Source organism: Dromiciops gliroides, chromosome 4, assembly GCF_019393635.1.
Source record: "Dromiciops gliroides isolate mDroGli1 chromosome 4, mDroGli1.pri, whole genome shotgun sequence".
NCBI classification, from domain to species: Eukaryota; Metazoa; Chordata; class Mammalia; order Microbiotheria; family Microbiotheriidae; genus Dromiciops; species Dromiciops gliroides.
Window position 1 is genome coordinate 341,953,275 of NC_057864.1, and position 27,249 is coordinate 341,980,523.

General features: G+C 35.6%; 1 protein-coding gene across 1 annotated transcript in view; it reads right to left on the minus strand.

Moving 5' to 3' along the window:
- REV3L (REV3 like, DNA directed polymerase zeta catalytic subunit) overlaps window positions 1-27,249 on the minus strand; it is a 259,154-nt gene that overhangs the window by 53,035 nt on the left and 178,870 nt on the right. Inside the window, 5 exon segments of the mRNA XM_044003468.1 lie at window positions 130-374; window positions 5,124-5,265; window positions 14,107-14,225; window positions 22,158-22,276; window positions 24,343-24,458. Of these exon segments, the coding sequence (XP_043859403.1) occupies window positions 130-374; window positions 5,124-5,265; window positions 14,107-14,225; window positions 22,158-22,276; window positions 24,343-24,458 (741 nt within the window).

Genomic DNA, 27,249 nt, shown 5'->3' on the forward strand with positions numbered 1-27,249 from the left:
GATTAGACTCTGCATAATCTACTAATTTGTACATAAAGGACAGTCAAAGCTTCAAGTATGAGGAATTTTCAGTAAAAATCTATCAAATTTTAGATACGTGGAAAATAATTTTGAGTATAGTAAACTTACTTTCCCAAGTTTTCCACATGTCCAAGACAGGTGGAAAAACAGTAGTTATATGCAATCACAATGGAAGGATATAAGGACTGGAAATCCAATACAAGAACGGAGTTGCTGTAGAAACGAGATTCAGGTTCCATTATTAGGGGAACACACTGTGGAGCTCTCATTTGGGCTCTCTGCTGAACACTGGGAGTCACAGGGATATAGTTCATTGGTTTAGCAATACGCAGCATCATTGATTCCACACGGTACTGTGGGAGGAAGAAAGCGCACAGTATAAGCATAAAATGAAAAAATACAAACATATACAAAATCATTAAATATAAGGTAGTTTGGGAGGGAGGGTACCATAAGTTGAGGAGGATCAGGAAAGGCTTTATGTGAAAGGTCCCTGATATATGCCTTAAAGAAGAGAGAAATTTGGAGGTGAAAAGAGGGAATGTATTACAGGTACAGGGAGATGGGAGATGTAGTGTTGTGAATGAGGAGTAAGAGAAAGCCAGTTTGTCTGAATAGCAGAGTGTGGCAATGACATTCAATGAGAGCTAATTTGGGGGCCAGGTAATATAGGACTTAAAAGCTAAACAGAAGAGCTTATGCTTCATCCTAGAGGTAATAGGAATACTTCAGATTAGAATGAGATTATGGGATTTTTGCTTATGATACAACTGCATACCTTCATATTTACACATTTACTAATTTAAATTGTATATATAGAGAGATCTTCAAAACCTATCTGTGCAAATTGGAAAGCATGAGGTCAGGCTTATAAAAATATTTTAAGAGCTGCCTTTTTTTTTTTTTTTTTTGGCAGGGCAATGAGGGTTAAGTGACTTGCCCAGGGTCACACAGCTAGTAAGTGTCAAGTGTCTGAGACCAAATTTGAACTCAGGTCCTCCTGAATCCAGGGCCGGTGCTTTATCCACTGCGCCACCTAGCTGCCCCTTGCTATTTTTTTTTTTAATAGGGCAGGATCTAATCTGACTGTATTTGTGACATAAATGGGTGGATGTAGAAAATATTTTGATAGTTTTCTATGTTTAATACAGAGCTGATTAGGCAACTAATCTTTGAGAAATCAAGGGAAATGGAGAGGTTCCAGAAGCCTAGAAATGGTCAAATGTTTTCATTTTTCAAAGAAGGTCAAAAAAGATGGATTTTAGAAACTGTGAGCTGGTAAGATTAATAATGATCCCCAGCAGAATTATTAAACAGATGGCTTAATAATAGAAAATAAAGAATCAATCACTTGAAGCCAATATGATTTCATTAATAACACATCATGCCAAACTAATTTCCTTTTTGGACAGGGTTGTGTTTTAATTTGCATTTATTTAGTGAATAGTGATTTAGATTATTTTTCATATGATTATAGATAGCCTTATTTTGTCTGGAAACTTCCCGTTCATATCTTTTGTTTTTTTTTAAAGTGAGGCAATTGGGGTTAAGTGACTTGCCCAGGGTCACACAGCTAGTAAGTGTTAAGTGTTTGAAGCTAGATTTGAACTCAGGTACTCCTGACTCCAGGGCCAGTGCTCTATCCACTGCGCCACCTAGCTACCCCTTGTTCATATCTTTTTACCATTTGTCAATTAAGGAATGGTTCTTATTTCTATACATTTGACTGAATTCTCTATATATTTGACAAATGGGGTCTTTATGAGAGAAACTTGGTATAAAAACCTTTTCACACTTATGATTACTGTTTTCTCCCCCCATTCTATTTCCCCCATTTACCCTACTCTTTCCTTAACCTACCATACTCAAAAGTGTTTTGCTTCTGTTTTTTACCTACCCCAATCTGCCTTCCTTCTACCACTCCCTCCCTGCCTTCTCTTATCCCCTTTCCCTCCTACTTTCCTATAGGGTGAGATAGATTTCTATACCCAACTGTATGTGCATGTTATTCCCTCTCTGAGCCAATTCCTATGAAAGTAAGGTTCACTTGCCCTGCCCCCACTTCCCCCATCTTCCCTTCCACTGTAAAAACTCTTTCATGTCTCTTTTGTGTTAGATAATCTATCCCATTCTACTTCTCCCCTTGTATTCCTCTTTCTCACCCCTTAATTTTGCTTTTTAAGATAATTATCCTATCATATTCAACTCATACCTGTGTCTTCTATGTATATTCCTAACTGCCCTAATAACGAGAAAGTTTTTAGGAATTACAAAGACCATCTTCCCATGTAGGAATGTAAACAGTTTAATCTTTTTTTTTTTTCTTAGGGCAATAGGGGTTAAGTGACTTGCCCACGGTCACACAGCTAGTAAGTGTCAAGTTTCTGAGGCCGGATTTGAACTCAGGTCCTCCTGAATCCAGGGCTGGTGCTCTATCCACTGCATCACCTAGCTGCCCCTAACAGTTTAATCTTAATGAAACCCTTATGATTTCTCTTTTCTGTTTACTTTTTTATGCTTCGCTTGAACTTTGTATTTGAAAGTCAAAATTTCTATTCAGCTCTGGTCTTTTCACCAGGAATGCTTGAAAGTCTTCTATTTCATTAAATATCCATCCCGGCCCCCCCCCCCCCCCCCCGCAAAGGATTATACCCAGTTTTGCTGGGTAGGTGGTTCTTGGTTATAATCCTAGCTCCTTTGCCTTCCAGAATATCATTCCAAGCCCTCCAATCCTTTAATGAAAAAACTGCTAAATTTTGTATTATCCTGACTATGGCTCCATGATACTTTGAATTGTTGTTTTTTTTTTTCTGGCTGCTTGCAATATTTTCTCCTTGATCTGGGAGTTCTGGAATTTGGCTATAATATTCCTGTGAGTTTTCACTTTGGTAACTCTTTCAGGAGGTGATTGGTGGATTCTTTTGATTTCTATTTTATCCTCTGGTTCTAGAACATCAAGTGAGTCATCCTTTATAATTTCTTGAAAGATGATGTCTAGGAGCTTTTTTCAATCATGGCTTTCAGGTAATCCAATAATTTTAAAATGATCTCTCCTGGATCTATTTTCCAGGCCAGTCGTTTTTCCAATGAGATATTTCACATTTTCTTCTATTTTTTCATTCTTTTGATTTTGTCTTATTGTTTCTTGATGTCTCATAAAGTCATTAGCTTCCACTCACCCAATTTTAACTTTTAAGCAATTATTTTCTTCAGTGTGCTTTTGCACTTCCTTTTCCATTTGGTCAATTCTACTTTTTAAAGAGTTTTTTTCCTTCAGTGAATTTTTGTACCTCTTTTTTTCCCACTGGTCCAATTCTGCTTTTCAAGGAATTCTTTTCATTGGATTTCTGCACCTCTTTTACCATTTGGCCTATTGGGTTTTTCAAGGTGTATTTTCTTCAGTATGTGTGTGTGTGTGTGTGTGTGTGTGTGTGTGTGTGTGTGTGTGTGTGTGTGTGTGTTTATGTGTATCTTCTTTACTAAGCTGTTGATACTTTTTTCATGGTTTCCTTGTATCACTCTCATTTTTCTTCCCAATTTTTCCTCTACCTCTCTTGATTTTAAAAATACTTTCTGAGTCCTTCCATGGCCTGAGACCAAGTCATATTTTTCTTTGATGCTTTGGATGTAGCAGTTTTGACTTTGTTGTCTTCTTCTGGGTGTGTGTTTTCATCCTCCTTGTTACCACAGTAACTTTTTATAGTAAGAATTTTTTTTCTATGGTGTGCTCATTTTTCCAGGCTATTTTTGGACTTTTAACTCTGTGCTAACTAAAGTGGTGCTCTGTTTCTAGAGTGGAGGGGACACTATCCCAAGCTTCAGGTTTTTTGTGCAGCTGTTTTCAGAGATAATTCTGAAGACCTATACATTTTTTGGTTCTTCCAAGGGGGTATGATCTAGGAGAGGTGTGTTTACTATCTTCCTGGCCTGTCCTGTTGTCTGTGAGCGATTGTAAGCACTCTTTTCTGTCTTGTAACTGTGACCAGTTTTCCTGCTCCTCTGTGGCAGCAAGCTCTGGTGTGCTAGTGCTCCTTCTCGCCATGGAACTACCACCTAGGACTGTGATTCAGATCCAAGTATGGGCAATGCAACCAGTGCCAGGGAAGGGACCACTATAATCTCCTTCTGACCAGTTGTCTGACCCCCTTACAATCTGTGTGTGGGCTGAGAGCTCCAGAAGCAGCCTCTGCCACAGCTGATTTAGTTACTCCCAAGTTTTTCTGCTGGTTTCTTAGGGCCTGGTCTGTGCTGGTGCAGCCTGCATTGCACTGTGCTCTACCCTTACCCCAGTGCAACAAACCTTTCCTGCCAACCATCTAAGTTGTATTGGGCTAGAAAATTGTTTCATCCCATCCTTTGTGGGTTCTGCTGCTCTACATTTTGTTTAGAGGCATTATTTCATTTCATTTCATTTCATTTATTTGCGGGGTAATGAGGGTTAAGTGACTTGCCCAGGGTCACACAGCTAGTGTCAAGTGTCTAAGGCCAGATTTGAACTCAGGTCCTCCTGAATCCAGGGCCAGTGCTTTATCCATTGCACCACCTAGCTGCTCCCTGGAGGCATTATTTTAAAGGAATTTGGAGGGAATTTGCTATTTGGATTTTTTAAAAAGGATATTTAATGCCGTGTCAAAACTATAAAATGAATAAATGGAAAAAAAGTAAAATTCATAATGTTGCTATTTTTCTATCACTTTTGGCTCGAGTACCTCCAGGCCACCAGTGGCTCAGTCACATGCAGCTATGAAGGTTTATTCATAATCCCTATTCACATAAATAATTAGCTATGGCAACTATAAAAATCATGTATAGGATTTTGGATGCACATAAAGTTACTAAATTTGTTTCACCAGGAAATCAATCTAGATGAAAAATTTCTGGTATAAACCTTCCTTGTATCCATTTACAAGTTAATAATCAAGTCATCTTAATTAAATTTCTTATGAGCTGAGCACAGTATCTAACACATAGTAGACACTTAATAAATGCTTAATCAATTGATTTAATAAAATAAATGCTTGTTGACTTTTCTAAGAAGAGGCAATAAAACATTTAATGAATTATACATGTCTAAAAAGTTTAGAGACATTTTTTCATCTTACCTGTGAACCCCTGGTCAGAACATGCAAGAACTGAATCCCAAATAGCCTCGCCATTTCACTGGTTTTCCCAATCAGGTCGAGCTGTTCTAACATTTGGAGATTTCCACGGACACGGCTAACATAATGATCAACCATTTTCCATCTGTTGAAGAAAACAATGTTATGAACATTAGTGACTCAGGAAGAACTTGGTCATTTGAAAACAGGTAATATTTTTACTTTGTGAAAAAGTATATTTTTAAAGCTACAGTTTGTGTCAATTATTTGGGATAAGTGATGATTTGGATATGGTTATTTTGTGATAGTAATGGTCACACATGTCTATGCTCCTACTGACTGGTTTACTCAGAATGCCTGACCTGGACCAGATGAGATGACAGTAGTTATATGTCAGTTGGGCACTACACTTCACGCAATACAAATGTGTTTCATTGCTCTCTGTCGTGTTTTTAATTCTATTGTTTTTAACAATAGCAGTTATTCCAAATCAACTTGTAAAAATTTTTTCAAACTTTTAAAGAACACATTTCGGTGTGTTAGAGATACCACAGAGGCTGTTGGTCTGGGAAAGTCAAGTGTTTCCAGAATTATTCAATTCCACAATGAAACAAGATCAGCGAAACTAAAGTACCAAGGAAAGTATAGTTGAAAACAATAACAACAACAAAAAGTCAAGAACTGATGAACTGCTGCTGTCTAATGTCCAGGAATCCAGAATCCCCAGAAAAACAAAGACTTTTAAATGGAACAGGTTTCTGAAGGGGATGTTCCTGATTTTTCTGCTTCAATTGTATAAAGAGAAACTCAAATAGAAATGTTCAATATGGGCCACATCTCAAGTTAGAAAACCATAAATCAGCATTACCTATATTGTATTGCATTTTTATTTATTTTGTTAAACATCTCCCAATCACATTTTAATCTGTTTCAAGGATTTGGGGCTTTTCTGGCCCAGAGTTTGACACCTCTGCTCTATAGTATGGTACAGGTTTCCTAAAATTGGCAGAACAATGAGAATACTATTTTTTAAAAAAAATGCTACTAATTGTTGCTATGGAAAAAACAAAAATTCACAAAACTCTTTTTATGCATGGCAAGATAATACAAAGACTGGATTTTTGGAAAAGACAATTTTTACTGATTAGGTTCATTTTTCATTCAAGGTAATATCAAAACTGTTGTGTGAAGCCCAAGTAAGCCAATAGGACCTAGGTACTGTCATCAGGCTGTAAAAATCTACTCAAAAAATTTTGGGGGGGCTTTTTTTCTTAGTGAGTCTGGAATTCTTATCCCACTGAGGGGGATGAACTCTAATAAATACACTGAAATACAAATTCCCAAATAGGGACATAATACTGCAACATGATCATGACCTTATACCATGCCTGCCACCAAAAGTTAAGAAATTTATCTAAGAGATGGAAGGAGATGTATTTAAATGTCCTAGAAATTCACCTGATTTAAATCCCATTGAAAACCTTCCAGTCAAGTCACTTGGAAAAATGGACCATATGTTAAAGGTATGGCAAATGTCCATTGTGATAAAGATGTGGTTTCATGATGAAGAATTAAAGGACAATGTCAAAATCTTATGAACTCAATGCTAAAGTGTAAATCAAGTGACCACAAAAACTGGACATATTACATGTTAAATTTGTTTTACATAAGTAAAAAGTGATAAGGTTTATTGCATAAGTCAATATGTTTAATTCTTTTGCTTTGTCCCAGTGAAGTTGCACAATATTATAACTTATTTGTTAGTGACTATGGGGTTCATTTTGGAATTTTTCCAAATGTCCTGGGGCTTGCTGCGATCAGTAAATCATCTACAAACAAGAATTTCTAATAGTAATAGTTAACATTTATCTAGCATTTTACTATGTACCCAATATCGTGCTAAGGGTTTTACAATTATCTCATTTGGTAATCACAACAATCCTGGGAGGTAGGTTTTGTTACCACCCCAGGAAACTGAGGCAAACAGAAGTTAAGTGACTTCTCCAGGATCACACTCTGTGCCACCTAGCTGCCCTAACTACTACCCCCATCAAAAAAACCCTCACAATTTATAGGGAATCACTTTTTGACTTAGATTTGCTCCATGATAGAATCTTCCCTTCAAAAAGGGTGAACATATTTGGTAAACACGTGTACTCTTGTTTTAGGTCTCGGCTGATAAAAATGATCAGAGGTTGAACAAGTAGGCATATGGATTAGTGGTTATTGATGATCTCTTGTTTTATTATAATTTTTCCCACACCTTTGGAATCTTCCTTCAGATAACTTGAGAATCAATCCCTTAATACCTTCAAAGAGGCATCCAGAGGCAGTACTCAGGAATACATAAGAATACTTCTCTGAGTATACTGAGTCTAGTATAGTTGCTTTTCCCATCTTTATTTTCTACTTTCTCCTTAAGTAATTCTTGGATTATGATGTTAGAATTCAAAAGAGGTAGCTCCACTGCTCTTCCTGCTATAAAAAGTTCATTATGAACGTTTTTGCATATCTTCTCCATCTTTATAGTTCCAATTACATCTTTAAATGTCCTTGAGATGTTGTTGGTTTTCTTAGCAAGATTTCTTTACACTATTTTTCCCCTTCTTCTTGCTGTCTTCTGAAGTAACATTGCTCTGTCTTTCACTATTTTTCTCCGTCAAGATTTTACAAAGAAGTTTACATTATAAACTGGTGTCATCCTTGGCTGTCAGATCTCCTTGTTTGGTGAATGCTTATGGACTACAGTAGTTTTTAGATTCTTTTGGTCTCTTCATTACAATATTTAATTTATATTGGTTAAACTTCTTTATGAAACTATTATAATCAGTGTATTTGACTTTTTTCTCAATCCATTTTCCTTTTTTGGTATCAGTAATTCCTTTAAGTAGGTCAACTTGGAAGCATTTTAATTGCATATCATATCTTTTTCTCATTTCTTTCTTGTAGCTTTGCATTAATTTTGATTTTTCTTCTAACAAATAATTAGTTGGACTACAAAGATGGTTCATGCAGGAACGACTTCCACATTAGTAATGAATATTTTACTGTTTGTTAAAATCTAACTTTCAATTTTGGTGATATTATTTTGTTTGCCATATCTAGCACCTTCTGATTCTTTTCCTTAAGAAAGTATTCCATATGTATATACATGGGGGTTTTATATAGTCTCTAAGTCTTTTGTTGGTCTTATTCCTAACTCCTGAACCAGATTTGCCAACATATTTTTGCCAATCATGTCTATTCCCATTTTTGCCTAAAAACCACTGATTATCAAAGCATATGCTGGGTTAATTTAGAAGGTCTTATCACATTCTTTTTCTTTTTTCTTCCTTTTTGTTGTTGTTGTTTTTTTGAGGGACAATGGGGGTTAAGTGACTTGCCCAGGGTCACACAGCTAGTAAGTGTCAAGTGTCTGAGGCCGGATTTGAACTCAGGTACTCCTGAATCCAGGGCCAGCTCTTTAACCACTGCGCCATCTAGCTGCCCCACTCTTATCACATTCTTAAATGATTTCTCAGCCTCTTTGTCTTTTCCAACATTTGTTGGCACTCAAGGTACAATTATTTTCATGGTGATCATTTTGCAACTATTTGCCATGAACATTGTAATATAAGATGACCAAATATTCTATGAAATGATGCTTCTTGTTGCCTTTGGATACACAATAAAACTAATGTTGTCAGTTCCTTTATTTTTCTCTCCAAAGAGCATTGTGTTGTCAGTCATCTTTCTATTTGGTTGCAACTCTCTTCTATCTTCTGATTTTGTTTGTAGCAAAAATGTTGAGAAATAGTTCCTCCAATGGCATGTCCACTGAACACTGGTCATGAGACAATGATCTCACGGAGTAACAAACCACTAATTTAATTCATAACCAATAAGCCATCCTATTAGTGAACATCTTCTCCATGCTTATAGTTACTCTAGTATTCAGAAAGCAGTCTATGAGGGGACAACTAGGTGGCACAATGGATAAAGCACTGGCCCTGGATTCAGGAGTACCTGAGTTCAAATCCAGTCTCAGACACTTGACACTTACTAGCTGTGTGACTCTGGGCAAGTCACTTAACCCTCATTGCCCCACAAAAAAAGAAAAAAAAAAGTAAATGAGCTACTTTAGCAAACATTATTGGAACAGCTAGATGGCCCAGTGGATAGAGCACCGGCCCTGGAGTCAGGAGTACCTGAGTTCAAATCCAGCCTCAGACACTTAACACTTACTAGCTGTGTGACCCTAGGCAAGTCACTTAACCCCAATTGCCTCACTAAAAAAACAAACAAACAAACAAACAAACAAACAAAACCAAAAACAGAAAGCAGTCTATGTCTGGGACTATGACTCAAAAGTCTTTCAAACATGATTGAACATGCTAAAGCTTGCATTCAAGCAGCATAAACTTTGAGAACCTAGGATCATCTTCACACTATAATGAGGCTCTAGGGTATAACTTATGGAGTTATGGTATTTATAAAAATAAAAACTATACCTAATCTTTGAGATGTTAATGATATACTCTATTAAGATTATATTGAACTCTAGGGGCAGCTAGGTGGTGTAGTGGATAAAGCACCAGCCCTGGATTCAGGAGGACCTGAGTTCAAATCCTACCTTAGACACATGACACTTAGTAGTTGTGTGACCCTGGGCAAGTCACTTAACCCTCAATGCTCCAGAAAAAAAAAATTTTTTTAAAGAACTATGTAAATGCTAGCTATTATTAGTGATCAAGAGGTTCCATACTCAACATTAAGAGGGAATTCTTGCCAAGACAGGAAGGAAAAGGGGGTTTTACAGGCACATTTACTGCTGGCATCATTTCATTTACAGCAAAGGTTAGAAAATTTGGGTTATCATGAACAGTAATTTTCCTTTTCACAATGAAAAAAGGGCAAATAAATAAATAATAAAAAGTAATAAAAATTATATTGATCAGTAAGAACTTGCTTTTTAGACACATAATTCGTTAAATTGAATCTGACTTATAATTTAAAGAAATGTTTAAATCAAATTATACTCAAAAACTCAAAATTTTCAGGGTGGTTTCTTTTATACATCAACCTTTAAGAATGAACAGGATAATTTTCAGAGATACCAACATGCCAAGGGAATGACAAAAATTCAACCAACAAATTTAACTACTACTGTGTTAGGTGCTAGGTCATTGTTTGTCAAATAGCCCTTGTTTTATGCTGTATCTGGGGAGACAACAGGTGTACACATATATACACGTTAAAAATATATAGTGTGTATATGCATATATATATATTGTGTGTATACATGTATGTATGTATGTACAAAATCTATTAACAAAAGGGAATTTCAAGTTAGGGGAAGTATTAGAAGATAAGATGAGTAGGAGCAGGAGCAGGAGCAGGAACAGGAAAGGCTTTATGTAGGGGTTGCATCTGAGCAGAACTTTGAAGGAAATGAGAAATTCTAAAAGGGAGAAGAGAATGTATCCAGGCCGGGGGACAGCTGGTACAAAGGCATGGAGATAGGAACTAGAATAGTGCTATGAGGAAGAGCAAGGAGGTCACTTTGCAGTTGATTATAGAATGGGCATGAAGGGGAGTAATTTTGGAAAGGTAGGTTGGAACCAGCTTTGGAAGGGTTTTAAATACCCCAAAGAAGAGGTTTTACCCTAGAGCTAACTGGGAGCCACAAGTCATCTTTGAGGAGGAGAATGACATAATCAGACCTGTGCTTAAAGACTATCACTTTGGCAGCGGTGGAGGATGGCCTATACAGGTTAGTCCAGGTAAGTATCAGCAAGTGTCTGAAACACAGTGGTAGCTATTTTGAATAGACAGAAAGGATAGATGTAAGATAGAACAGAACAACTGCCCAGTCTGGCTATAAAATAAATGCCCCTATCATTGGCATGCATTAGTTAGAATCCATAATCATAGAATTTTGAAGTTGTAATAGATCTTAGAAATGTTCCTTGAAGGCAGGGAATCTTTGTTGTTATTTTTGTAGGATAAAATACAAAATCCTCTGATATCTCAACACAGTTTGGCTCCAACACATCTTTCTAGGCAAATTTCAAATTACTTTCTCTAATGCACTCTGGATTTCAGCCAAATTTTTCTATTCCCACTACTGACTGCTTCATTTTTAGGCAAGATAAAAAAGGCAAACATTTCTAATTCTCTGTATAGATAATATTCAATCTCCTGCCCTTCTGCATAGGGGGTCCTGTCACCCATTCTTAGAATGTGTTCCTCCCTTTTTTCTTTATGTTTCTAGAAGTTCCTAGCTTCTCTCCTTCAAGTCTCAGCTCTTGTACCACTTCCTATAAAAGGACTTTCCTGATTTGCTTAGCTGTTGGATTTTTCCACCTCTTCACTCAAAATTAAGGTGTATATATTTGAAAATATTTTAAATTTACTTATTTGACTATATATTGCTCCCCCCAAAGAATGTGAAATCTGTGCTGGCACAAAGCTTGATGGATTGAATTAAAACACCAGATTGGCTGTAGTATGAAATTTTTGGTCATGCTTTTTTTTTTGGACTATAGCAACTCTTGATGACCATTTAGCACTTACATAGTGATGGATGGATGGAGTACCCAAACTTACAAAAATTAAGGATCCATGAAGTATATATTACCCAAGCTCATTACAAAATCTCCTTGGCTCAATAAACATTGGAGAAGGTGTGGAAAAATTGGAACACTAATACACTGCTGGTGGAGTTGTGAACTGATCCAACCATTCTGGAGAACAATTTGGAACTATGGCTAAAAGGTTATAAAACTGTGCATACCCTTTGACTTAGAAATACCACTACTAAGTCTATATCCCAAAGAGATCATAAAAAAGGGAAAAGGACCCACATGTACAAAAATATTTATAGCTGCTCTTTTTTGTGGTGGCAAAAAATTGGAAATTGAAGGGATGCCCATCAGTTGGGGAATGGCTAAACAAGTTGTGGTATATGAATGTAATGGAATATTATCATGCTATAAGAAATAATAAGCAGGTGTATTTCAGAAAAACCTGGAAAGACTTACATGAATTGATGCTGAGTAAAATTAGCAGAACCAGGAGAACCACTGTACATGGTATCAACACTGTGTGATGATCAACTGTGATGGACTTAGCTCTGCTCAGCAATACAATGATCCAAGATAATTCCAAAGGACTCATGATGTAAAGTGATCTCCACATCCGGAGAAAAAAAACTGTGGAGTCTGGATGCGGATTGAGCCATACGGTTTCTACTTTTTTTGTTTTTTGAGATTTTTCCCTTTTGTTCTGATTCTTCTTTCATAACATGACTAATGCAGAAATATGTTTAATGTGATTGTACATGTATAGCCTATATCAGATTGCTTGATGTCTTGGGAAGGGGTGAGAGGAGGGAGGGAGGGAGCAAAATTTGGAACTAGAAACTTTATAAAAACAAATGTTGAAAACTATTTCTACATGTAACTGAAAATAATAAAATACTTTTATGATTAAAAAAAAAAGCAAAAAACCCCAAAAAACTCCTTGCTCAGAGGAACAGGTATACTGTACTTGAAGAAAACCCAATAAAGACCACCCTTGAACTTACACTTGACCCATATAATACAAATGACTGTCACAGCCATTGCCAGTCCTCCTTCATTTCCTCTCTTTGGTGACACCTTAAGGCAACTTACTACCATAAAAACTGAAGCTTTTCTAAAAAACCTCCAAGTTTTGGAGAACCTTTGGAGTCAGAAATAGCGAAAGAACAGAAATCAAGGAAAAATAACTTGGGGACAGTCTGCCTATGAAGCTGCTGTGGAATCTAAAAACCCCTTTGTTCCCAAGGCCCAGAACTCAGGCTAGCTACAATAATTCTAGAAATTCAGCCACATTTCAAGTTTTGTTAGCTTTTGTGGGCTAGTCAAAGAACATCTGTAACAACAGTTCTATGTAAACATCATCTTGAATTTCAAACAATTTGACTTATAAAAAACTTTAGAATACAAATCCATTTAGAAGTTGAGGTGCCTGTATCTAAATTCACAAAAAAACAATTGGTGTGATTATCTGCTTTACAAAAGATACAATTCCTTTGATTAGAAAGTTCATTTGGTACATTTCAAATGACATAATTTACAGAAAACATTTTCCTACAAAACTTCTCAGGTTCATAACTGTTGTATAAAGCAAAGAGCTTCTGCATTATAGGAAAACAAATGATTAAGAACAAGGAAAGGTCACAACTAGTCACTGTACTTTCAATGTCCTAAAAGAAGTGTGTATGATCTCCCTGTGCAATGTATTTCAGTGTCATACAATCCCTACTGTCAAAATGGTCTTCCACTTCCCTGTTCAATTTAAATCTAAGCCCATTTCCCCTCATATTACCATTTGTACAAATGGAGAAGATACCCACCATCACCTTCTGTTCAAAGAGACAGAACTGACATTTAATTCTGGAGTGTATTAATCATGACAACTCTGTCAATCATAATTTTAATATTAATTAGCTTCAGATTAAACTTATTTTTATTGTCATTTATATTTCCCCTATGTTTTTATTTCTATAATGATTTCATGTGAAGACTTAGTATTTTCCTATAATTTTACCTTATGCATGGATGGTGCTTCAGAGATGTAAGCATCAAAGAAAGCAGATATCAAATAAGTAGCTTTTTGTCTTATTAATGGGGCTTGAACCTCCCCACCCCAAGGTCTCTTGAAATTTAATGGGCATACTTCATTCACCTTAACCCCATAATCTTCTCAACTTTTTCTCTGTAGCTAACAAACAGCAAATATTTCCTTAAAAATTAACATAAATGGGGCAGCTAGGTGGTGCAGTAGATAGAGCACTGGCCCTGGAGTCAGGAGTACCTGAGTTCAAATCCGGCCTCGAACACTTAAAACACTTATAAGCTGTGTGACCCTGGGCAAGTCACTTAACCCCAATTGCCTCACTTAAAAAAAAATTAACATAAATGATAAAGACAATATCCCCTTCAAAGAAATGAAATATTACCTGTATAGATCTGTCTTGTTATCAAACCAATCAGATAATACCCGAAACGTGAAGAGAGGAAAACGTTGGTGAAGAACATGAAAACTCACATTTTCAAAGGTATAGTTGGTTAGAGCCACCTGGAAAAATTTAAGTAATTATTACAATGTTGCTATATTTAAATGTCATATTCATTCTGGAAGGTTTCAGATACTGCTTAAATCCTCTAGTGACACATTTAAAAATCACATTTAACAGTAACTTTGCATACCAGTGAAACAAATTCAAATAAAATTTAAATCATATTCAAATTAAAATAACATTCAATTTAGAATAAAAATGTTTCAATCATAAATGCCATTAATTAATTTTGTGTTGTTTCAAGGGTTGTTTTCTGATGGCAAGCCGTCTAATGGAATTACATGAACTTTTGAGATGTGCCAAAGAAATGGGACTTTGCCTCAAGCTGATGCTTTAGCAACTACACTTCTCATATTGTGGTTCACTTTGTGATGCCTAGTTTTCTTACGAAAAGAAAGAATGAAAGTGTTATCAGTATTTACACATTTGTAAAATGTCCACATAAAAGTTGGACTGATGTTAAATTATTTGTTAACCTACCCCTGAAGAGAATATGGGGATAGCAATTGTGAAGAAGCAGCTGTTTAGAACTGTGAAAAGGAGGGCAATGAACATCCTCAGAGGAGGGTGAAGCAGAAGTGGTATTTGAGAATACAACTAGAAAAGACGGCAGTCATTTGGAGCAATGTAATGGCAAGATCCTGAGGCAGAAATAGCATGGAGGCAAGAGACATCTGAGATGAGGGCCTTAATCTAGACATTTGCCAGAGATCTCTTTTTGCTCAAACCAGATTACCCATCTTTCAAAAAGTAAAGGAAACAAGGAAAAGAACTACTAATCTTAATTTCAGTCTGAACCACAAGGAGAAATGGTTTGGTAAAGTGAAAATGATCAAAGTTTCCTTTGTGTTCAAGAGAAACTGATAAGGAGAGGAACATTAGATTTTTGGAAAGCAGATCTTAGAAGGTTCAAGAGAAAAGATGGAGATGGAGATTTAAAAAAAGGTTGACTCAAGGAGAAAAAGAGGTTCTTGACAATGCAATTCTTATAACACAAATTAAAATGATCTTAATGAGGAAAAAGGGGGCGAAAGTATTTAAGAAGACTAATGGGGGGCAGCTGGATGGTGCAGTGGTTAGAGCACCGGCCCTAGATTCAGAGGGACCTGAGTTCAGATCCAGCCTCAGACACTTGACACTTACTGGCTGTGTGGCCCTGGGCAAGTCACTTAACCCCCATTGCCTAAAAAAACAAAAACAAAAACAACAACAACAACAACAAAAAAAGAAGACTAATGGAATGCTGTGGGGAGCTCAGATTTTAAAATTTAATTTTTAATACTTAATTCTCAACTTTGATTAACTCACCCACAATTGTCCTGTTATTTATAACATCTAATCATTAAATATATTCGCTTACAGAAAATGGCCCCCCCGCCCAATTTGGTATTTATTTTAACATGCCTGATTTCCTTGTTATTATCATCATCATTTTTTTCTTTTGATGAGGCAATTGGGGTTAAGTGACTTGCCAAGGGTCACACAGCTAGTAAGTGTCAAATGTCTGAGGCCAGATTTGAACTCAGGTCCTCCTGAATCCAGGGCCGGTGCTCTATCCACTGTGCCACCTAGCTGTCCATGTATCATCATAATTATTATTACTTTTATCTTATTACTAGTTGTCTCAATTTAATTCAGCTTCATAGAAATGCTTGCTGTAATCACAATTTGTCTCTTATTTGTGCTGGGCATTGTATTGGAAGAATACCCTGTTTTCTTTCTCACTCATTTTTGGTAAGAAAGTACCTTTTCTGTTGCAGACAATTACAGTCTTCTCACCTAGCCAAGAAATAAACTAGATAGCGATGAGCTCTATTGGCGTTTTACATGGAGAGATGATTACAGTTTCTCTTCCAGCATGGTCCATGTTGCCACTGCCAGCCCTGCCTCCCTTCTCTCTTCCTCCTTAGCAACACATTTTCCTACCTCATTCACCCTCACCAGACCCTGTCCTTCTATTGTGGCAGATCTACAACACTATTTTTTTTTAATTACAAAGAATAATTTGGGTCTCAAAGGAGATCAAATATATTAAATTTGCCTGCTGTTTTTCTTGTGCCACTTGGCTGGCCTTTTCTCATAGGGAAGCAATACCCCTATTTGCTAAATGTTATGTTTTTGAAAGTTCCAAACCTTTCTGCGCTAGCAAAAATCTACTGCAAGTTGACCCAAGAATGTCAATGGAGAGTCTTAGCAGAGAGCTAAGGGAACTTAGCTCTTAAGGAAACTAGTTGTTCCTTAAGCTTATTCAGAATCAAAATAGAAAACTTTCTAAAAGAAAGAGAAACAGTTAAGGTTACATTTCATTTCTAGAAAGGAGAAAAATTCAGCATACCCTATTTTGAAGATCAAGCATAGGAATGGGATCTAGGAGTATTGAGAATGAGTTTTGCAGTTACCAGAAATGCTTTTGTTGAAAGTAGAAAATTAAATTAGAATGTTTTCAGTGTTTTAGATTCATTATTGGGCAAGTAGGTCTAATTTTTGGTCAGTTTTTTTCTTTTTTTCTTTTTTTTTTTTGCAGAGCAATGAGGGTTAAGTGACTTGCCCAGGGTCACACAGCTAGTAAGTGTCAAGTGTCTGAAGCTGGATTTGAACTCAGGTCCTTCTGAATCCAGGGCCAGTACTTTATCTACTGCGCCACCTAGATGCCCCCTTTCCTTCCTTCTTTACTTAATAGTATTTTATTTTTCCCAATTATATGTAAAATAGTTTTCAATATTCATTTTTATAAGATTCTGAGTTCCAAATTTTTCTCCTTCTGTCTTCCCTAAGACAGCAAGAAATCTGATATAGGCTAAACATGTACAATCATGTTAAACAACTCAGATTTTAAAAGGACGAAAAATGTGAATGTGAACACAAAACATTGGCACATCCTTAAAAAATGTTAGGAAGACTCAGTCTTAGGATGAGCCAGTACTTTGAATACTACTATCAACAATATTTTTTAAGGAGGGGGAAAGAAGAACAAAGAAAGGTTTGTCCTGATACTTGAGATAATAACAGAAGCGGAAAAAAACCCCAACTTTTCAACTTCAGTAATTTGTTTCTCCATTAAAGAGAGTGATCTTTACAATGAAAAGCCCAGGACAATGGGTAGGATGGAACTGAAACCCAAGATAAGTAAGCAGATCAAAAGAGAATGACTAAACCACTCTAAATAAGTTCAATATACCTGTACTGAACAAATTGTATCCAAAGATTTTGAAAGAATTTGTAGGTATGACTGCTGAAGTTGATTATTTTTGAGGCATTTTGGAAAATGTGAAATGTGCTACAGGACTAGAGATGGACAAATGCTCTAATTTTTAGAAAGGGAGAGAAAATTCTTAAATTATAGGCCGATGAGCTTGAATTTCTTGGGTAAAAATTCCAGAACAAATGTTTTGCAAGCTAAGGAGGGGAGTAATGATCAGTAAGAGCCAGCCTCTATGAGTGAACTGCTTTAGATACAGAAGAGATCTAGGAGGGAAGACTTTTTCCTACTCGATGTTTTTTCTAGGTTTGGAAAGCTCTGGCTCCAGATGATGGCATCTTTCTCTTTCTTTAAGATGCAGCCACCCTTTTTGTGAAGCCTTTTTTGATCCTTTGATCTGCTAATGAATTTCCTCTCAAAATACCTTGTATTTAATTATTCTGTATTTATCCTTTACACACACACACACACACACACACACACACACACACACACACGTCCTTCTTGTCTCCCTCATTAGAAATTAAGTGTCTTGCAAATAGGGTTTGTTTCATTTGCTCTATGTGTAGCCCTAGCATGTCACACTGGGCCTGACATAGTGGGTGACTAATAAATACTTGTTGACTGACTGACACGAGGTCAACCCCTGCTATGTTCAAACTGTCTTGAAGGAGAAATGCCAAGCAGTTTGAAGTATTTTCTGTTACTGTGAAAACTATCAGTCTATTTTAGTGATCCCAAGAAAAGTAACAAATTATTCATTCCCAGCATTCACACATTTTTGATTCTCCAAAGCAGATAAAGACAAAGGAGATAATTTACAGTTGTTGCTTAAATAGTTCAGGAATATTTGTGCTCTCTGACCTCTGATACTCCAGAAATTACAATGAGAAGCCTCAAGTTTTTAAAGATCTTTTTTTCAACAATTCAATAACTTGAAATAACATTTGACACAAATGATCCAGCTAGTTGCATTTCAGCTCTAAGCAAGCAAAGAACCCTTTAATAATCTGGCTCAATTCTGTTGTCATATATAATGTATGTGCTCATTCCAAGGAATATTTTTAAGTTATCACAGCTTACTATGTGTAGTAAAGACTATGAACAAAAACAACATATAATTCTGCTACCCATACCCAAATTCTATTTATAAAAGTATCTTTTTTAAAGTCACTGGGTCCACTTCTATTTTGAAATTTATGAAAACAACATATTGAGCCAGAATAAAGCTATCTACTCCTTTGGGGACTCTTTCTTCTAGTAGTAAGGAAAATATGTGCCAAATGTACACAGAAAAAGGACATACTTTTAAGGTATCTATCCAGAAAAGGCCAAATGAAATTATTGAACACTTCAGAAAATGTGAGAAAAAAGGGAAAAAAAGATATACAAGCCAAGTAGAAGTAGGAAATAAAGAATCTTAAAAGATTCTTTAAATAAGAACACTACTTTCTATACTGGCAAATATAATTACTATGCCTTCTCACCCAAATGATGGCATAAAACAGTCTTGAAAAACCAATTATTCAGTATGTCTCAGAATAGCCAGCAAAGTCAGTGAGTATGATATTTATTTTGAAAGTAGCTTGGGGGGCAGCTAGGTGGCACAGTGGATAGAGCACCGGCCCTGGAGTCAGGAGGACCTGAGTTCAAATCCGACCTCAGACACTTACTAGCTGTGTGACCTTGGGCAAGTCACTTAACCCCAATTGCCTCACCCCCCCCCCCCAAAGTAGCTTGGGGGTAACTGTGTGGGGGTTGATGGAAAGGAAAATAGAAGGTAATCCAAGAATACTAGAAAAAAAAAGACACTCTACTAAATATGTGTGCTTTTGCACATGAACTTTTTTTTTTTGGTGAGGCAATTGGGGTTAAGTGACTTGCCCAGGGTCACACAGCTAGTGTTAAATGTCTGAGGCCGGATTCGAACTCAGGTATTCCTGAATCCAGGGCCAGTGCTCTATCCACTGCGCCATCTAGCTGTCCCCACATGAATATTTTTAATTGATATCAACAACAACGAGGGGACATTCAGTTCAAGAACTGTACCATTCTGAACAGTGAGAATTTTTTACCAAAGGGTATTCTTTATTTTTCCAAAGTGACTGGCTAACAAATCTAAGACTACAAGGGAGCTTAAAAACAGAGCTTTTGGATTCTTGGTAAGTGCCCTTAATTCTTATATATGACAAAGTCATCATTAATTTAAAAAAATACCATTAAAAAATTTCCAGCACCAAAGATGCTCTAATTTGTCTTAACAGAATGCTCTGGTGCTTGAACACTCTCACTATCAAGTAGTTCTTGCTGAAATCTAGTTTATAATTTTCAAAATACAGTAAATTGAGGTCAAGATGAATTTGTCTGGGACTCTGTGTTTAAAGAAAGTATAAAGTATTTGTTATATAATAAAGCATACAAATTCTATAGACATTTATAGGTATTCCTAAGATACTTCAGAAAGAAGAATGAGAAGTCAGTAAGAAAACGGAAGTCAGTTCGCCAATTGGCAAGCATCTCTGCAATTTTCAGTTCTTTGCCACCACAAAGAGAGCTTACTATGCATATAGGTTCTTATCCTTTGTCTCTAATCATCTTTGGAAACAGATCTAGTTAGTGGTATTGCTGGGTCAAAGGGGATAGGCAGGTTAGTATCTCTTTGGGCATAATTCTAGATTGCTCTCCAGAATGGCTAGATCAGATCACAATTCCACCAACAGTGAAGTAGTATCCCAATTTTACCACATCCCCTCCAACATTTGTCACTTTCCCCATCAATCATTTTAGCCTATCTGATAAGTGTAAAATGATATCTCAAGGTTGGTTTTGTTTTGTTTTTTTTTTTGCAGGGCAATGAGGGTTAAGTGACTTGCCCAGGGTCACACAGCTAGTAAGTATTAAGTGTCTGAGGCTGGATTTGAATTCAGGTCCTCCTGAATCCAGGGCCAGTGCTTTATCCACTGTGCCACCTAGCTGTCCCTCAAGGTTGTTTTAATTTGCATTTCTCTAATCAATAATGATTTGGAACATTTTTTTCACATGACTATAAATTATTTTGATTTCTTCATCAGAAAACTGACTGTTCATATCTTTTAACAATTTCTCAATTGGGTAATGACTCATTCTTATAGATTTGACAAAGTTCTTATCTATAAATGTTTTTCCCCAATTTTCTTTCCTTCTGATCTTGGCTACATTTTTTTTATTTGTATAAAAACTTGTTAATTTAATGTAATCAAAATTATCCATTTTATACCTCACACTGCTCTGTATCTCTTGTTGATTCATTAATTGTTCACCTATTCATAAGTCTAACAGGTAATATATTCCATGTTCTTCAAATTTTCTTGTAATGCCTCTTTTTATATCTATGTCATGTATCCATTTTGACCTTACTATATACCTTGATCTTGGTAAATGGTGTAAGATATTAGTCTATGCCCAATTTCTGCCAGACAGCTTTCCAGCTTTCCCAACAAATTTTTTTGTACCAAATAATGATTTCTTATCCAAAAAAGTCTTCATACTTGTCAGATAAAAAATTAAATATTCACTTGCTGCTGTAAATTGTCTGTCTGCTCTGTTCCACTGATCTACCTTTCTATTTCTTAGTCAATGTTAGATAGTTTTGATAATTACTGCCTTATAATTTAAGATAGGTATTGCTAAACCTCATTCCTTTACATTTTTCATCAGTTCCTTTATATTCTTAACCTTTTATACTTTCAAATGAATTTTTAATAGTAAAATAATTTTTTTGTAATTTAGTTGGATTGGCATTGAATATATAAATAGTTTAGGTAAAATTGTCATTTTTATTACACATTGGCCCTACCAACCCATAAACAATTAATATTCTTTTAATTATTTAAATCTGATTTTTTTTTATAAAAAGTTTTTTATAATTTTGTTCATATAGTTCCTAGGCTTGTTCTGGCAGGTGTACTTGTAGATATTTTATACTATCTAGAGTTAACTAGAATTGGAAATTGTGGGGATGCTCAACAATTAGAGAATGGCTAAACAAATCATGGTATATAATCATGATGGAATACCATCATGCTATAAGAAAGGATGAGCTTGATGATTTTAGAAAAACATGGACAGACTTGCATGGAATAATGAAGAGTGAAATGAGTGAAATCAAGAGTTATTGTTTTAAGAACAACCCTAGAAATGAAATAATTTTGAGTATTATAAATCCCCAAATTAACAAAGGAGCTATGAAGGAAGAAGCTATCTGCAAAGAAAGAATTGATATGCAGAAGTATGTATAGGATGATTTTACACACACACTCATACACTTGTCTAATGGTAGTCATCTCTGGGGGGTCGGGGAGAAGGGGAGGAAGAAAAAAAGGGAAAAAAGTTACATGATAACTTTGTTCTATACTTCAAAGGAATTGCAAGTCGTACATATCAAATTTATGGTTTCATGTGCAATCATCTTTTTTCTATTCTATTATGTTATGGAAATGCTTGTTGTATTTCTTTTATTTTGTTGTTGTTGTATTTCTTAAAATCAGAAAAAAAAAACACCCCAAAATGGCAAAAAAATTGTAATTTTACATTACTAAAAGCATTACTTGTGCATATTTTTAAAAATTCCACTTTAAACCCAAAAAAGCATAAAAGTTGCATACTGAAATGAACAAAACAACACAATCAATAATTTAAATAAATCTGATTCAATCTAACTTTTTAAAGTTAGTTTTTAGATAAGGCATTTTACCTCATTTCTCATGATTCTCCAAAGATTTAGTGTGATCCGCCCAACAATGTTTATTTCACTCATTGTATCTGATCCATAGTCATCTCTTTCAGCAGCAAATCTGTTCTCTATTTTGTCATCTACAGAATTGAAAAGAGACCGCATTAGGGCATGTTCAGGCACTCCAGAAAGTTATCCCCAATAAAAATTAGAAATCATAATAAAATTTAAAATGAATGAAACCAATAAACTATTTCTTAATTGTTACAGAGGATAGTTTGCTTCCTACTTACTTTAGCTGTGGAAACTATCATATGCAATAATTTAATCTAAATTTTTACATTTCTTTAAAAATTGAACCCTTCCCCTTTTACTTCTGGTAATTTTTCTTGCTTCTTTACACTCACCTCAAACTGCAGAATTTTTCTGGCTTTAATTTGAAAAGTGCACACTATTTCTATCTTATATTTAATAATTGCTAAATAATAATTGCTAACATTTATGTAGCGCTTACTATGTGCCAAGGCACTGTGCTAAGCACTTTACCATTATTATCTCACTTGATCCTGACAAAAGCCCTGGGTGGTGAGTGCTATTATTATCCTGATTTTACAGATGAGGAAACTGATTTAACAAAACTTTACATTTGTACAATGCTTTATAATTTTTAAAGTGCTTTTGCATATATTATTTCATTTGATTTTAACAACCCTGTGAGGTAAGTAGCACAAGAATTGAATACTACCATATATTATCCAACATCTTTAATTTTATTTCTGATGCTTTTGCTTTTCTATCACATTAATTTTTGAATATTCTTCCCTTGTCCTCTATCCAGTAAGCTGTTGCAACAAAGATTTAAAAAAGTAAAAGACAACAGTTTAGTGAAAACAATCAATACACTCGGCCTGTCAATATAAGCAGTAATCTATATCCAAAAGCGCACATCTGGGTGATTATCATAGTGAGTGTCTAGAGTGAGATGTGAACCCAGGTCTTCCTAATGCCTAACTCTCTACATTTCATTCTGCCTCAGCTAAGTCTTCTCGTGATTCTCTGAATTCTTGCTATTCATTGTTTCTTAGATCACAATAATATTCTAATACATTCATGTTCTTCAATTTATTTAGCCATTCCCCAACTGATGAACACCTACTAGTTTCCTTTCCTATATCTTTGCTAGCACAGAAAGTGCTGCCATGAATATTTTGGTATATTTTTTGTCTTTGACTTCCTGGGGGCAAAGGTCTAAGTTCTGTACCTTTTCCAAAGCAGTTGCCTTTGTGAGGTACAAAGTATAATCATTATTGTGCCCATTTTACATAAGAGGAAACAGACACAAGGTTAATGACCTGCCCAAGGTAAAACAGCTACTTAAGTGCTAGAACCAGACTAAACCAAGTTTCCTGACTACATCTGGTACTCTTTTTACTATACCATGCTGCTGCTGCTTCTTCTTCTTTTTTTTTTTACTGAGGTAATTGAGGTTAAGTGACTTGGCCAGGGTCACACAGCTAGTAAGTGTTAAGTGTCTGAGGCTGGATTTGAACTCAAGTACTCCTGACTTCAGGGCTGGTGCTCTATCTACTGTGCCACCTAGCTGCCCCGACCATGCTGCTTCTTAATAATGTGGTTAAAATAAAACAAAACACCTTGTTGATTAAAAAAATTTTTTTGTGATCAAATCAAAGACAAAGAAGAAAATTCTGGCAGCAAAAAATGAAATATAGTTCAACTGGCTTCTCATGAAGCTCAGAAGTATTTGCTATCCTGGATTCTTACATTTACTAACTTTTCTTATTTTATTAAAGTCATCTCCTCTCTTGTTAATTCCTATCAGATAGTACAGAGACCAGTTTTATTAACATTTCAGCTTTTCACCTTGTTTTCTGATCTCTAAGGACTATTTACTCTAATGTGGCATTTAAAAAGAAACTTAAATAAGCATTCTCTAAACACAAAGAGTAGGTAATTCTGAAAGCCTGATCAGAAAATCAGGGTCTCTGAAAAATAACCTCCAAATTCAGATATTCCTTTAGACTGGTACATGAAGATAACCCAATTTATGGTACCTTTTTGCCAATAAAACAAAGTTGGGAAATAGAAGGAGGGAATTTGATTTAAAACAAAATGGTACTTTTCAATTTTCTGCTTGTATTTACCTTTTAACTTGTTATACATTTAAATCACAATAGAGTCATAATACCTGGAACACGGGAGATCATCTGACATAAGTCAACACTTAATGCAGCAGCCCTCTGTAAGAGGTAGCCCCAGGAATGCATCTGAATTTCATATCCTAACAGAATATCAGGATCATACCTAAAGAGACATTAACAAAGAACTAAATATAATATAAGAACTAAACTAATTAATTTTTAATATGCCTTGTATAAGAAAAATTCTGTTAATAAGTCCTACAAAAGCTGTAAGACAACACTTGATATTTAAAAAATTCTGTAACTATAATTTTCTAGATTTTATGCACTAATAGGGAATGCTAAATTTCTGTTTTAAAATTCAGATGAGCATGGATGCTTAGAACCTAGCACACTAAGGCATTTGCCTAATGGGACCAGAAACTTTTTTAAATTAAATTTTTTTTTTTTACTCCACAAAAGTCTATCTTCTTTCCTTTGACATCCGTTCCCTGCCAACCCACCACATTAAGAAAAACAAACCCAGTTACAAACATGTATAGTAAAGCAAAACAAATATCTGCATTGGCCATATAGAAAAAAAGTTATATTCTGCCCTCTGAGTCTATCCCCTCTCTATCAGGAGGTGAGTAGCATGTTTCATCATCAGTCTTCTGGAATCATGGTTAGTCATTGCATGACCAAATTCCTAAGTCTTTCAAACATACAATATTTTTGTTATTGTATAAACTGCCCTCCTAGTTCTGTTTACTTCACTCTATATAAGTTCATAAAAATCTCATATTTCTCTGAAAGCATCTCCTTTATAATTTCTTACAGAACAATAGTATTTCATTACATGTATATGCTACAACCTGTTTATCCATTCCCCAGTTGATGGGCACTCCCCTCAGTTTCCAAATTTTTTCATTACAAAAAAAGCTGCTATAAACATTTTTGTACATTCTTAAGTTTGTTTTGCTCAGGATAATCCCTCTCCCTAAGCTACCCTCCCATATAATACCTACCCCTTCTACCTTTTCTTTCCTATTTACCTGTTGAGTGAAATATATTTCCGCGTTCAACTCTGTGTGAATGTGTGTGTGTGTGTATATGTGTGTATGTATGCTCTTTCATTCTTTGACTAGTTCAGATGAGAGTAACAGTCAAGTGTCACCTGTTCTGACCACTCTTTCCTCATTGTTTATAGAAATTTTTACTTGTACACCCCAATTATATGGGATAATTTTTCCTTAATCTGCCTCCCTGCTCTTCCCCCTCCAAACATAGTGTATTCCTCTGATTTTCTGTTTCCATTCTTCTTTTAAGATCATTAAGACATTATAGAACTACTCTCAGGTCATTTGAGTCAATTAGATTCCCACTATGTCACCTGATGATAGGTAACACATATCATCTCCTCATATTAGAATGTAAACATTTATCTTTGCTTAGTCCCTTATGATTGTTCATGTTTACCTTTTTTTTTTTTTTTTTTTTTTGGTGAGGCAATTGGGGTTAAGTGATTTGTCCAGGGTCACACAGCTAGTAAGTGTCAAGTGTCTGAGGCTGGATTTGAACTCAGGTCCTCCTGAATCCAGGGCCGGTACTCTATCCACTGCGCCACCTAGCTGCCCCTCATGTTTACCTTTTAATGTTTTTCTCGACTCCTCTGTTTGTACATCCAAATTTCTATGCAGATTTCATCTTTTCATCAGGAATACTTGGAAGCCCTCTATTTCATTAAAGTTGCAATTTTCAATCCTGTAAGACTAGATTCATTTTTATGGATAGGTAATTATTGTTTGTAAACATATATCCTTTGCTTTTTGGACTATCATATTTCTTTATACAGTGGTGGCTGCTAAACTGTGTGTGATCTTGAATTTGACTTATTGGTACTTGAACTCTTTCTTTCTGGCTGCCTGTAGTACTGTTGATTTATCTGACCCGATCTTCTGGATTTTGGCTATAATGTTCTTGGGAATTTTCATTTTGGGGTTTCTTTCAAAAGGCGATTGATGGATTTTTTTCTATTTGCACTTTGGCCCTCTGGTTCTAAGAGTTTGGGGCAGTTTTCTTTTGTGACATCTTGAAACATGAAGTCCAGGCTTTTTTGTTTGGTTGTAACTTTCAAGCAGATCAGTAATTCTTAAATTATCTTTTCTTGATCTGTTTTCTAGAACAGTTGGTTTTATTTTGCTCTTACATTTTCTTCTGTGCTTTTTTCAGTCTTTTGATTTTGTTTTAATATATCTTGTTGTCTGATGGAGTCATTACCTTCTTTTTGGTCCATTCTAACTTTTAGGGAGTTTGTTGTTTGGGTGCAGTTTTGTACCTCTTATGCCAAGCTGTTAGCTCCTTTTCCAATTCTTTCTTCCACAGCTCTCATTTAATTTACAAAAAATATTTTAAAACTTTTTTTTTGGTAATTCTTGCTTCATCTCTTCTAAGAATTTTAGTTTAACTTATGCACAAGCTGTGTTTTTCTTTGAGATGAGATTTTGCTTGTAGATGTTTTGGAGTCATTCTCTTCTTCTGGGTTACAATCTTGAGTGTCCCTGTCACAACAGCTTTTTATGGTGAAATTCTTTTTTTGTTTGTTCAATTTTCCAGTCCACTTAAGGACTTTGGAATTTGTTAAAGTAGGTCTCTGCATACTTCTGGAGAGAATCCCTGGGCTGGTCTTGCTGCTTTTTTTCTTGGGGTATTTGGTATTGTATTACTCAAAGATCTCAGGGACAGTTCAAGTTGGGAACCTACATACAAACTTTCAGTGATCTCAAATGGTCTAATTCAGAGCAAAGATTAATTGTAGCCCCTCTACAAGTTCTGAAGTTGGGTTTCTTTCTCAGCAACACCTATGGGCTTGCCTCTGGCTGGAGTCCTAGAAGACTGCTATTGGATTTGGCCACTATAAGCCTGCTGGAAAGTCCCCTTTGGTCCAGAATTACTGGCTTGGTTACATGGCTTTA